The sequence below is a fragment of the Dryobates pubescens genome, chromosome Z, assembly GCF_014839835.1.
Source record: "Dryobates pubescens isolate bDryPub1 chromosome Z, bDryPub1.pri, whole genome shotgun sequence".
Lineage (NCBI taxonomy): Eukaryota > Metazoa > Chordata > Aves > Piciformes > Picidae > Dryobates > Dryobates pubescens.
This window is the reverse complement of record NC_071657.1, coordinates 3,160,225-3,174,654: the sequence shown is the minus strand read 5'-3', so window position 1 is coordinate 3,174,654 and position 14,430 is coordinate 3,160,225. Positions and strand designations below refer to the sequence as shown.

Below are 14,430 nucleotides of genomic sequence, written 5' to 3'. Positions count from 1 at the left end.
TCTGGAGTTTGGGGAGTACTGCATTTAGAAACAGGGGCAGGGTAGGGGCAGGGTAGGGGCAGGGTAGGGGCAGGGTAGGGGCAGGGTAGGGGCAGGGTAGGGGCAGGGTAGGGGCAGGGTAGGGGCAGGGTAGGGGCAGGGTAGGGGCAGGGTAGGGGCAGGGTAGGGGCAGGGTAGGGGCAGGGTAGGGGCGAAGAGACCTTTAGATCATGAGAGTCCAACCTGTCACCCAACACTATCTGATCATCTAAACCATGGCACCAAGCACCCCATCCAGTCTCTTCCCAAACATCTCCTTGGGCAGCACATTCCAATGGGCAATAACTCTTTCTGTGAAGAACTTCTTCCTAACATCCAGCCTAAACCTCCCCTAGCACAGCTTGAGACTGTGTCCTCTTGTTCTGGTGCTGGTTGCCTAGGAGAAGAGACCAATCCCCAGCTGGCTACAACCTCCCTTCAGGTAGTTGTAGAGAGCAAGAAGGTCTCCCTTGAGCCTCCTCTTCTAAGCAACCCCAGCTCCCTCAGCCTCTCCTCACAGGGCTGTGCTCCAAACCCCTCCCCAACTACAGCAGGAAAATAAATTTTGAAGGACAAAAAAAATGCCCAAATGGGGAAGCCCTGAAAAAAACCCCAAACAACAAAACCCCACAAAGATTTCAGAGCAGCTTTAAAGATTTACCAGTCCTTTATCTAGTGGAAACACAGTAAAGGTAATAGCTGTGCTGGCTTTGTCACCACCAGATAATGAAGAGCTTTTTAAAAAGAAAATGTAATAAAGCATAGGTTTTCTAAATGGTGTCTGCTGCAGCAGGGCAGGTAATCCATTCCATGAGCAGTTCTGGAATGTCAGGGCTCCAAGAAATAAAGCACTTGGTGAACTCAGATGAGTCTGGCTGGTTGGCAGAAAAGGAAGACTGGAGACTGTAGTCTATGGTGTTGAAGTGGGGACTTCCTGAACTCGTGATCAGAAGGGATGCTAGAAAGGATCTGCATAGTATCATAGAATCAGTCAGGGTGGGAAGGGACCACAAGGATCAGCTAGTTCCAACCCCCCTGCCATGGGCAGGGGCACACCACACTACATCAGGCTGGCCAGAGCCTCATCCAGCCTGGGCTTAAACACCTCCAGGGACAGTGCCCCAACCACCTCCCTGGACAACCCATTCCAGGGCTTCACCACTCTCATGGGGAAGAACTTCCTCCTCACCTCCAGCCTCAATCTCCCCACCTCCAGCTTCATTCCATTCCCCCTAGTCCTGAGATCCTGAGCAGTCCCTCCCCAGCCTTCTTGTAGCTCCCTTCAGATACTGGAAGGCCACAATTAGGTCACCTCACAGCCTTCTCTTCTCCAGACTGAACAGCCCCAACTCCTTCAGTCTGTCCTCACAGGAGAGGTGCTCCAGCCCTCTGCTCCTCCTCATGGCCCTTCTCTGGACACCTTCCAGTACCTCCAGATCCCTCTTGTAATAGGGGCCATGCTGCTAACTGGGAGCATGGAATGGTCTCAGGGCCTCAAACCCCAAGCAAACCAACAGCCAAACCCACAAAATACACCAAAGCACCAGACTCCTGAGCTCAGCTAACAAAGTCTTAGGGAGGAATACAAGGAATATAGGAGGAAAGACAGAATCTGATGGGTGGTGGTTATATCCAAACCCAGACACTGCTTTAGTCTCACAAGAATCTTTCTGTGCAAAAATTAGCAGCTCAAAACTCCAAAGATTTGCAAAAGGAGCACATGCAACTTGTGACCCACACAGGGCCACATGTTGCATGGCCCTGCTGCAAAGCAAATGAAGCTCACCATCAGAAATCAAAATGGCTAGCCAGAGCCAAGTGAGAATTTAGTTTTACTCTTGCTAAGGGAATTTGCCTTTTTCTCCCATCTGCAGAGCTTTTCTGGCCTCAGAACACTCGAAGGACCAACGGGACCTCAGGGAAAGCAAGCAAGCCTGGGACACTTCAGCAGTAAGGCAACTCACTTCATGCTGGGGACATCAAAACTCCACATCTTATTCCCTCTAAAAGGGGGGATGGTCATGCAACAGCCTGCAGACCTACTCACTGTTGCATACAAATGCTTCCTCCTGGCACAATACTCATTTAAAGCACTCAGTAATAAAAAGCTGCAGCAAGAGCCAAGCACAGCAATGAAAACAGTGGTATGTTTGTTTAGAGACTCCAGAGAAGCTCTCTGCTTCACACAAGGATCAATGACTGCATCTAGACCTTCAACAGTCACAGGAATTTCTTAACTGAGGATCAGTGCAGATGGAGGATGCAAGCAACCAGGATGTGTGCTGGTGGGAGTGAAGGAAATGAGGTGAAGGGGGCTGGGATGAAGCCACACTGGCAAGCTGTGTGTTATTAGTGATCTCTCAACAGAAACTTCTGGAAAAATGACTGACTGGTGCAGGGTTCTTCAAAACCCAGCAGCAGCCTCTGTGCCACGTGCCAGAGTCTGATACCAACTTTGTCCACAGCTTTGGAGCTAGCTAAAGGTTTTATGTGGGTAATCATACTTACAGGCTGCACCAAGAAAAATCTCTCTCACTCTCAGCAAATCTCAACACATTTGTAAACTGACTCCTTTCTGTCACAACTAGGTATTGCATTCAGCCAAGCTTCCTTGGGCCCCATCTTTTGCAGGTGCCACAGAGGAGTGACTTCATCTGATTTTACTGTCCCACTTGGGACCACAGAGCACAACAGCAGCTGCTTGCTCATCAGTTTGTTGTACACAGTAACCCAGCTCATGCAAAGGTGCTCAGTAAAGCTGGAGGAAGGAAGTGAGAGATGCCAGTGTCAGAATCCAGCAGCACCCATCAGAAGAATGGTAACAGCCAACTTTTCCATGGCACTTCTGCATGGAAGCCACAAGAGTACTCATTAACAGAACTTACTATAAATGATTTGTAATTGCTCCTGTTGTTATCTAATGAAGATAATTGGAATCCAGGTTAGAAGGCAAGTGGAAGACACGCTTGTTTTGAAGAGAAGCTGGTAAGAGAGGGCTTGAATAGAGCAAAGGTGCTATGAATTCCCTAATTTTTAAAGTGAATTCTTATGTTATAGCTACCATCAGAAGGGTAGAATGAAGACATGCATCCAGTTTTTCATGTCTTGGTGCTACAGATGACCACATATGGACAGACATGCTTCCTAGGGGTTTGGAGCACAAGCCCTGTGAGGAGAGACTGAGGGAGCTGGGGTTGTTTAGCCTGGAGAAGAGGAGGCTCAGGGGAGAGCTTCTTGCTGTCTACAACTCCCTGAAGGGAGGCTGTACACAGATGGGGGTTGGTCTCTTCTCCCAGGCAACCACCAACAGAACAAGAGAACACAGACTCAAGCTGCACCAGGGGAGGTTTAGGCTGGATGTTAGGAAGAAATTCTTCCCAGAAAGAGAGATTTGCCATTGGAATGTGCTGCCCAGGGAGGTGGTGGAGTCACCATCCCTGGTGGTGTTTAAGGGGAGACTGGATGGGGTGCTTGGTGCCATGGTTTAGTTGATTAGATGGTGTTGGGTGACAGGTTGGACTCGATGATCTCAAAGGTATTTTCCAGCCTGGTTAACTCTGTATTCTGTAAAACCAGCTGAGTGTCACAATTTGACAGCATGAAAGTTGGTATAGCTTTGCTTCAAGTCATAAAAAAAAATTGCCAACAAACTACTCACCCTTTTGTGCTGCCTGGCCAGTCTGGCCTTAGTCTCCTCCAGCTCTTTATGGATCTTCAGAACATGCTTATTCATCTTACGAATTGTGGAATGTAAGATCTCCCAGATATAAAACCTAGGGAAGGCACCAAGTTCAAAACAACAGGTTACACAGCACCCTCAGACAGAAAACTAGAGGCAGTGCCTGTATCTGGGGGAAATAAAAGAAACCTTGGTATCATCTAAGACATCTACTGGAGTGAGCAACACTCAGCATGCAGGAAAGCACATCTGCAATGTCAGAAAGCTTGACTATCATTTATTTCCTATTTTTTTTTTCCAGTAAACTTCCAAACCAGCATACTATCAACATCAGACTGACTTCTCACACCAAACACATCTCCAGTTCTCAGTAAGTGATGTATCAACGGCAGTACAAGATACACACCTCAGCCAAAGGCTGAGCTCCACAAAGCCAGCAGCTACAGAACACACTTTGACTAGAAATGTTTCCAGTCTTGTTCTGCTTTGGCTGATGAGAGGTCCCTTTCAAAATGACATGCAAGCAGCACTCTAGCACTGTAACACACACATTCATACCCCAACTCAGAAGGGCAACACTCAAGTGCGTATTTTGTCCAATGATAAAAAGCTCAAATTGCACTTTCCACCCCCCCCCCACTACTCAGCTTTCTCAGATTAGAACTATGCAGTGGCCACTTAAAGCAGCAATTCAGAGGAAAAGAAAGACAACAACCCAAGACAAATTCTTGTTACCTCGTGAAATCATGGGCAAGTTCTGAGGAGAAGATCCAGTTTGCTACGGCAGCGCAGTCAACGATTTGTGTCCGAATCATCTTGTCCACAAGCACAGCAATCATCTGTGTGTTGTGTGGGAGACATTGAACAGAAGCTCTGTGAAGTATTGCAGCCTCAGACTAAAGCAGAGATGGTTGAGATGGTTTGATGCAGCTCCACATTAGTGATATTACTGGGTCATCTCATTTGAGATCTCATCTTAGGAAGCTGGACAGTTCTAGCCTAAACCTGCTCTGAATAAGGGATCTGTATCAATTACATAAAGCCATTCTGACTTTGTTGCACAACTTTTTCTACTTCTTGTGATGTGTCAATCTTTAGGACACACACTGCCATACAGAAGCAACAAATACAAGCACCCTGGACAAGCAATAGTGTGGCCAGCAGGAGTAGGAAAGTGGTCATGCCCCTGTACACAGCACTGGTAAGGCCACATCCCAAATACTGTCTTCACCTTTAGGCCCTTCACTACAAGAAGGACATTGAGGTGCTGAAGCAGATCAAGAGAAGGGCAACAAAGCTGGTGAAGGGTCTGGAGAACAGGGCTGGTGAGGAGCAGCTGACAGAACTGAGGTTGTTCACTGTGGAAAAGAGGAGGTGGAGGGGAGACTTCATTGCCCTCCACAACTCCCTGAAAGGAGGTTGGAGTGAGGTAAGGGTTGATCTCTTCTCTCTAGTATCAGGTGACAGAACAAGAGAAAATGGCCTGAAATTGTGCCAGGGGAGGTGTAGGTTGCAGATTAGGAAAAATTTCTTTGCTGCAAGGGTGGTCAGGGATTGGCACATGCTGCCTAGAGAGGTGGTGGAGTCACTGACCCTGATGGCATTCAAGAAACCTGTGGAGATGGCACTTTGGGACATGGTTGAGTGGCCATACTGAGGCCATGGTGGTATTGGGCTGATGGTTGAACTCTGTGATCTTAGAGGTCATTTCCAACCAAAACAATTCTGTATTCTCAAAGTGAGGCCTTAGAGACAGAATTCTAGTGTCTGACATCAAAGCATGTCTCAGATGACCATAATGAAGATGCTACTGTGAGCTGGCTCTCCTTCAGCTGCAAGTTTTCAAACATGACAGTTAGCTCCTCCCTACAGGACCTGAAAGAGGACAGAGCCAGTGTTGCACAAGCAGTGGAAGTGCTCCACTTGCTTGCAGGCACTGCTGTGGTTCTAGAGGGGGCTGCAGAGAGGAGGAGTTACTAAAGCAGTTGCAAGCTGCTCAGAAAAAAGGCTTATCTTAGTTACTCATGTGATCGAAAGCCACAGCATTTAAGAACCACAGCCTGCACTGTATTTATCCTTTCAGCCACCCTTTGTCAAATAAGGAAGTGTAACAAAGCTCCTTTTAAGGAAGGAAAATTAAAATAACTGAATGAATCATACAGAAGACTCAGCACTCGACTTTCGAGTCCCAGGATAGCAGCCTATGCTCCATTTGTCCTTCGGTATTGCCAGGAAGCATTTCTGATTACCTAACCTGATCTTCCAACAAACACAGTCCTAGGACTTTGGGAAAACCTCTCATCTCCATGTGAAAGTTTCTCTTCCCAAAGTCACCAGGGACTGCTGATTGTTACTGCTAAGTCACTCTCTGCAGCGCGTGTCACTCATTAGCACAATATGCCCTGTGTGTACTGCTTGAATGAAATCAAAGGATGTTCCCACAGACATGGGAGTAGGGTGAGCAGCATGAAAACAAGACTCTGGACAAGTGCCCTGCTCTCCAGGGATCGTTTCTTCTGTGTGCCAGGGAGGTTGTGGACTCAGGACACAGAGAAGTGCAAGACCAGAAGCAAAAGACTGAACTGTAACAAATGCAAGAGAGGAAAATCCAAGTTCCATGATCCAGTAGGACAGCAGACCTTCCTGTCTCCTGCATGTGACATTTCTAAAAGCCACCTTGATTTATTCATTGAAATCTGACATGACTTTTTAGGCTGGGTTTGAAACCTCCAGCTCGAGTTTGGTCATGCTGCAACACAAAGGAAGACAGAGGAAGAGGCCCTCTTCAGGATCTTCATTAATAATTTGGATGAGGAGATTGAGTGCACCCTCAGTAAGTTTGCAGATGACACCAAGCTGTGACTGTGTTGATCTGCTAGAAGTTAGGGAAGGTTCACAGCAGGACCTGGACAGGTTAGACTGATGGGCCAAGGCTAACTGTATGAGGTTCAACAAGGGCAAGGGCCAGGTCCTGCACCTGGATCACAACCACCCCACAGTGAGCTGCAGGCTTGGGGAGGTGTGATTGGAAAGATGCAACTTGGACAGGGCCCTGGGGGTGTAGGGTAATAGTCAACTGAACCTGAGTCAGGAGTGCCCAGGTGGCCAAGAAAGCCAGTGGCATCCTGGCTTGGGTTAGAAACACTGTGGCCAGCAGGGACAGGAGGTGATCATCCCCCTGTGCTCAGCACTGGTGAGGCCACACCTCGAGGGTTGTGTTCAATTCTGAGCCCTTCACTACAGGAAGGACACTGAGGGGCTGGAGCATGTCCAGGGAAGGGCAGCAAGGCTGGAGAAGGGCCTGGAGCACCTGGGCTGTGAGGAGCAGCTGAGGGAGCTGGGGGTGTGCAGTCTGGAGAAGAGGAGGCTGAGAGGAGACCTCATTGCTCTCTACAGCTCCCTGAAGGGAGGATGGAGTGAGGAGGGGGCAGCCTCTTCTCCTGGGTGTCAAGCACCAGGACCAGAGGAAATGGTTTCAAGCTGCACCAGGGGAGGTTCAGGCTGGATGCTAGGAAATATTTCTTCACTGAAAGGTTTCTCAAACACTGGAATGGTCTGCCCAGGGCAGTGCTGGGGTCACCATCCCTGGGGGTGTTCAAGCAGTGTGTGGACCTGGTGCTTAGGGACATGGTTTAGTGCTGACCCTTCAGTGCTGGGTCAAGGGTTGGACTGGATGATCTTGGAGGTGTCTTCCAACCAAATACATCCTGCAATTCTGTAATATTAGGTTGTAGCAATGTAATTTATTCTGATCCAGTTAAATGGCAGTAAGAAGTAGGTCAGGCTATAACTGTTACATTTTCAAGGTCAGTAATTTGGGAGGGAAGTTTAATATATTAAAAAAAGAAAAATCCTCTTTTTTTTGATGTTTTCACTGTACTGGTGGAGAAGTGACACCTTGCACAGGTAGCTTCTGGGTGCAGGTTTTCCCCTCAAGAATGGGCCACAGGTCACAGAATGGTAAGGGTTGGCTGGAAGTGACCTCTAGAGAACCTAGATAAAGCAGAGCCACCCACAGCAGGTTGCCCAGGATCACAATGTCCAGGTGGATTTGGAAGCTCTCCAGAGAAGGAGACTCCACAACCTCCCTGGGCAGCCTGTGCCAGGGATCCAGCACCTTCACAACAAAGAAGTTTTCCTTTGTGTTCAAGATGGAACCTTCCAGTTGCCCCTTGTCCTGTCACTGGGCACTACTGAAAAGATTCTGGTCCCATCCTCTTGCTACCACCCTTTGGAATTTTACAAATTATAAGGAATTATGAAATTCCTTCCCATTCTTCTCTTCTCCAGGCTAAACAGCCTCAGGTCTCTCAGCCTCTCCTCACAGATACGCTCCAGGCCCCTCAGCATCTTTGCAGCCTCTGCTGGAGTCTTTCCAGTAGTTCCCTATCTCTCTTGAACTGGGGAGCCCCTTGGTCCCAGGGGCACCACTTCTCATAGCCTGGCCTTTGCAGCTGTGAGGTACTGTCCACTTGCAAGCACAACAAAGTGCAACACAACCACACCAGTAAGTAATAAATGAAATAATGAATGCAGGCAAATTCAGGTTGAGTTCCTTATCGATTTCTATTTATGGGAGAATGACAGCTGAGGGAGAAAATAACTGCTGTGAGGAAACTGAACAGCTTAAAACAACTGAGGCACTTTTCATGGGTCTTTTGGGGTGTCATTTCCTCTGGCTCAAGACTGAATGTAATGGCACCATCAGATTGACCAGTTGTGTTCTGAATAGCCACTAACTGCAGCTCTCCTTGCTCTGCCCACACACAACTGTGACTCCAGCAGGAGCTCAGTGGAATAAATGTATGGCTCTCACCAGCAATGCAAAAACACCAAACCAATAAAACCCTTTAAAACCACACAGGTTTCCACATTGCTATGATTTGATAGGAGATCCACATCTCCATTTCAATTTGCACACCTACAGTGCTTTGCAATTTCGAACAGAAACATGATTTTAGCCAATATTATTCTCTTCTGTGACAAAACAGCATAGTATGAATGAGTCAGAATGACAAGCTTTTGCCCTCCCACCATAAACTCTGACGAAGATCTGGCCTCGCTGATGGTATATATTTTGTGTCTATCCTTCATTACAGGCATTAGCAACAAGAGTAAAATGCAAGTCTTTCAAATAAGATGGCAGTAGACAAGTTATTTTTTTAAGGATACAAAGCACACTGCAATGTTTTGTTATTATATATGACCTCTGTGAGTTGAAACTCACAAGGAATGCTCGACATTGCAACCTCTTACCTGTGGATGGTTCTTCCAGACCTCATACACAACTCTCAGGACATGGAGCTTCCCCTCATCACTTTCAGCAAGTGTTTTGAAGACCTCATGAAACCTTTTAATAAATGTAAGCAGTCAGTGGAGGGGGTGGGATTGGGTCAAAAGAGCAGCAGATAAAAGACGACTGGTTTAGATTGTCCAACAGGAGGAAAAAAGTGACTATCTGCAGCAATTCTCCAATGACTATTCCCTGGAAAATATAACCATTCTGACCTAAAACAGGCTACAAAAAGCAACTTAAATCTTAGTAGTGATCCTAGTCCCTGAAGCTGGGACTACATTTCTCATGCTCTTAAAAGCAAGAGGCACTTTCATGCCTCATGTGCTTATCTGTACACAGCTGGATCCTTGGACCTTCCTTTTGACTCTTATCCAATCTGCCCCTTTTTGAGGAAAATGCTGCTAAAAGCCTCTATTTCTGCAGAGTTATGCTGAGGAGTGCTACACAGCACTCAAAACTCAGCCTGCTGTAATTTAACTATAAGCCATAAGGGGATCTTTTTGATAGCATGGCTGCAACTCCCAGTGTGCAGCAGAGAAAATGCCACAGCTCTAAGTATTCATGTCACCCTGCCTCTTGTACTACTGATTGCAGGTTACTACCTACAGCTTCTTATCAACCTTGCCTCTGCCAAGCTCCCAGGGGTATGTTTTCCTAACAGCTTTATGTATCTCAAAGGACAAACGAAAAAACAACTCATTAAGATGCATGTGACTATCTTCCACGGATCAAGACCACTTTAGAGGAACTCCAAAGCACACAGGATTAGAAGTTAGTTATTTTATCTCATTTTGCTCAAAAGAGAAGTGCAGTAAATTTCTTAGAAGTTAAAGGACATCTTTAAGGGATGCACTCTAATATATTCTGGCCAGCCTGATCTAGTGTGAAGTGTCCCTGCCCATAGCAGGGGGGTTGGAACTAGATAATCCTTGTGGTCCCTTCCAACCCTGACTGATTCTATGATTTTAGAATGGATGTTACTCTGCGTTGGTAGACAGAATTTTACAGAAGACTGCTTTGAAGTTTCTTCCCCACCCCCCAATTTATTTTTTGCACAAATGCAGCTGTCCTAAAATCATGTTCATAGTACAGGATATGGTGGGAGGAGCTACCCAGTCAGCCAAACCTAAGGAGAAACCCTTGCTCCTCACCATCATCAGCAAATCAGTAACTCTAAAATGGAATAGTGTTCCACACCCATCTCACGTGTTTGGACTGACATCACATGGCTGAAACGTACACATCTCTTAATTCCACTCACAAATATAACCCAGGATTTCCATGCTACCAGTGAGGTTGCTCTCCCAGTCATACTGCATTTTGGAGCACCCAAGACACGGCTGAAGCTGGCAGGCCAGTCATTGTGTCATGCATTTCACTGCCAGAACTAAACAGTTCTGTAAACCCCCCAAATAATGCACATATTACACTTACTTTGCCAGGGCACTGAAGGAGTGGCTGAAAGACTTGGCAGCTAGGTGGAGCAAAGTCTGAACAAAGACTTCTATTTTCAGAGGGTTGAAGGTAAATCCTTCATCTGCAAGTTATTTAAAGTTGAAGCTGTAAGTACTTCATGTGAAGCATGTAAGCTATGCACAGGACTGCAGAGATAACTTCAGGGTTTAACTCATTTCACACACACACAAAAAGTTTCATCAACAGGGTTTTGTAAGGGAGATAGTATACTAGTTTTGCCATTGAGAAAATGTGCAGGAAGGATTCCAGGTCAGTGAAGAAGCCATCAGAGACACAGACAGCTTATCAACGTGTAACAGCACTGAGGGACAACAGCAGAGAAAGAGCCAAGGGAGATGCACAGTTAGGCATCAAGCTGAAGGCCTGGCAGGCCATAAAGAGAGTGGATGAGGAGAGGGGAAGGTAAGGATGATTAAGATAGAGAGGTTGGCTGTTTAAGACACATGGGAAGTGTCCAGCAAGCATGCATAGCAAAAATAGATTCTAGGGGTGAATGGTGCCATGTCCCCTTCTCTAGCTGCAGTTACCTGCAGCTGATGACAGACAGGGAGGCAGGCAGTCATTAGTGGGTGGTGTCTAAAGCAAACCAGGAAACATGGCAGGGCATAAGAGCACCAAAAAAAAATTGATTAAAAAACCCCAGATCATTGATGCTCTCTGCTTGCATAACAGAACACCTGCAAGTGTTACAGAAATACTCAACCCACTCCTTAATCCACTGTATCCCACTCCATCTCGCCCCCTAAATGACACAGGCTTTAGGAATCAGTGCTGCCTGTGGCTGCAAACCGGGTAAGAACATGAACGGAGTCCCATCATTGAGTTTGCACCTACAAGATACAAACTAGATGACCCTGGAGGTCTTTTCCAACCTTAGTGATGTTATGAAGACTACAACCAGCAGGCTTGGCTATCATATCTGCTGTGGGCCTGCACCAAGGGGAGGGAAGCACTCAAGTCAAGGCACAAGCACTGAATTCTCAGGGGTGAGTGCTAACAGCAGGAACTGCCCTCTCTTGCTGAAGGCAAAGGCAGTACTGAATTCTTTCATACTACTTCTATCAATAATCACAACACACAACTCAGGCACCAGGTTACTTCTGCTAAGAAGAACAGGCCTGCTTCTGCATGCAAGGCACTTACAAAGAAACCCACACCCAACCTAAAAATGGTGTATTACTTCCATTCAGTGGCAAACTGAAACCAGCTGTTACCACAAAAAGCATACATTTCTGTTAACCACCACACTCATCCAAAGGATGGCAGATGGAGGTACACACAGAAGAAACATAACTTACCATCATCATCATCCTGGTTTGGATTAGGCACGTCTTTCAAAATGCTGAAGATTTCATCATTACTGGCCTTGTTTTTAATTGCAATTGTTAAACAGAGTGCCACAGTGTATCCAGGAAGAGACCCTAAACAAAAGCAAAGAGGTCAAAAACACAGAAGCAAGTGAGTACTTCTAACACCAGAGTGCCTCTTAAGACAAACAAGTACACTTCCCAGCTACTCCTAGAACTAGCTGTTTCCACTACCACTGTCTAGATCACTGTTCCATAAATCTGCTCAGGCTGTTCCCTGGTCTTCACATGAAATTCAGAACTTTCAAGTAGAACCTTTAGAGCTGAGGTCAGGTAAGCACTCTCCTGTCTGAAGTTCTGCTTATGCTTCCATCAGTTTCCTACAAATACAATACTTCCTTGCTTTTCCTCACTGTATCTTTGATGATGGCACTTTTATGCTTAAGACTGCCTTCACACCGAGTAATAAAAGGAATGACAAGGTATCCTTCCACCTCGGTCTTTACATCATCTGCTGCCTCTGTATGCTTCATTAAACCATTTGTACTGGTAAACTCTTCTACTGTTTCACAAAGTTCAGAAAATAAACTCACATTATCACTTCATATGCTGACTTGTGCACAACATTGTGCCCAAACAGGGGAAACAGATGAATTTTCCAGTTTTAGGCTTCTGGCAAACAATGCTGCACAACACCACAACCACCTCAGCAAGAGTAACTTCATGTATCTGGATTTTTCTCTTCTTCATAAAGTGACAAAAAGGATTATGTGACAGAGATCCAGGCTTGATGTATAGTAATTGCTCACAGGAAGCATATTTACCCAAAATGATGAAAATCATACGTATTTATTTCAGCTGTGTTCTTCCTTATGAAGACAAATGATATTACAGTCAATCTAGAGTGCTCCCTTGCTCTGAAATACTACTTTCTTCACCAGGGCCCTCAGTGACTGCAATACTTACTGTTACTTTCATCTCCGTATTTGTAAATGCACACTGGATTAGCAGGACTGAGGACAGAAAAGCTTGCAGGAACAATGTCTATTATCCTCTGATGGTAGGAGAGTCTGGAAATAACAAGCAGTAGAATTAAAATGGGAACAACACCACAACATAACTGTTTCCCTGTATTTTGACTTTCACAGAATGGCTTAGGTTGATTATCTGCTTTACTACATTAGAGATCATCTACTCCAGCCTCCCTGCTATGGGCACGGGGATGCCTCTCAATTACACTCAAGGCCTCCAACCCAGCCCTGAACACACCCAGGGCATCCCCAAAACCTCCCTGTGCAGCCTATTCCAGACTCTCACCCCCCCTGTACTGAAGAACTTCTTCCTAAGACCTGGTCAAGCCTACTCTTCCTCAGCTTAAAACCATTCTGCCTTGCTCTATCTTTAGATATCCTCATGAAAAGTCCCACTGCAGCCTTTCTGTAGGATCCCTTCAGGTATTGGAAAGCAGCAATAAGGTCACCCTGGAGTCTTCTCTAGGCTGAACAACCCTGTCTTCCTCAGCCTGTTCTCACAGCAGAAGTGGGGAAGTTTAGGATTGAGGTGAGGAAAAAGTTCTTCACAGAACAAGTAATTGGCCATTGGAATGGCCTGCTCAGGGAGGTGGTGGAGTCCCCATCCCTGGAGGTGTTCAAAAAGGGATTGGACATGGCACTTGAAGCCATGGTTTGGTAGTCATGAGGTGTTGGGTGAGAGGTTGGATTTGATGATCTCTGAGGTCTTTTCCAACCTTACTGATTCTACGATTCTAAGTGACCCAGCCCTTGGATCATCTTTGTGGCCCTCTTCTGGACTTGCTTCAACTGCTCTGTGTCCTTCTTATGCTGGGAACACCAGAAGTGGATGTTGTATGTGAGGTGAGGTCTCACAGGAGCAGAGTAAAGGGGTAGAATGACCTGTTTTGACCTGCAGGCCACACTCCTCTTGATGCAGCCCATCACATGATTTGCCTTCTGGGCTGCATGAGGGCACTGCTGGCTCGTGGCAAGCTTCTCATCAATCAATACACTCGAGTCTCTTTCTTCAGAGCTACTTTCAACCCACTCTGCACCCAGCCTTTCACAGAACAAAAATCATGACATTTACACAAACAGAAAGGTACTTTCTGCTGAGTAGTGAGAGCTAAGTAAACCAAACCTGCTAGTAGATGTTTTTTATTTGAAGTCCATGATGCTAGAGTTTCATCTTCACACAATTAATTTACCTTGTGGACAGATTTAGAAGCTGCCTGTTAGGATGTTTTATGCAAAACATCCCTAAGATGGGCTACAGGAAACTAGTAAGATTTTGGCATTCAAAGCAGAAAAAACAACATTAAACTGGACATTTTCATTTTACTTTCCAGCTTACTTCACTCCCACAGAGGCTTAATTTTGCTCTGAGTTTTCAGTGAAAGGGAAGAATGCCACAGAAAAATGCCATTTGTTTTGTTGCACAATACTTTCACACTTCCTATACTGAATTCACCCAAACCCAGGTGAAAGTTTTAATGCAAGATGCTGAATACCAAAGGCTCTTGGAGCATTTTGCTGTTTTACTTTCCTGTATTTCCTCTCTCTCAAAAATTGTACTAATTGTGTACTCTTTCTTTTTTTTTGGGGGGGGTGGGTTTTTTCTTTGCTTTTTTTGGAGAGCTG

The 14,430-nt window shown here is 46.0% G+C and overlaps 1 protein-coding gene across 1 annotated transcript in view; it reads right to left on the bottom strand.

The window, feature by feature from the left end:
* The window catches only part of NCBP1 (nuclear cap binding protein subunit 1), a 38,933-nt gene that overhangs the window by 2,819 nt on the left and 21,684 nt on the right, over positions 1-14,430 (bottom strand). The window contains exons 15-20 of the mRNA XM_054178796.1: positions 12,743-12,846; positions 11,768-11,890; positions 10,428-10,530; positions 8,954-9,047; positions 4,433-4,536; positions 3,677-3,791 (exon numbers count right to left, since the gene is read on the bottom strand). Of these exons, the coding sequence (XP_054034771.1) occupies positions 3,677-3,791; positions 4,433-4,536; positions 8,954-9,047; positions 10,428-10,530; positions 11,768-11,890; positions 12,743-12,846 (643 nt within the window). The remainder of the gene's footprint in view (positions 1-3,676; positions 3,792-4,432; positions 4,537-8,953; positions 9,048-10,427; positions 10,531-11,767; positions 11,891-12,742; positions 12,847-14,430) is intronic.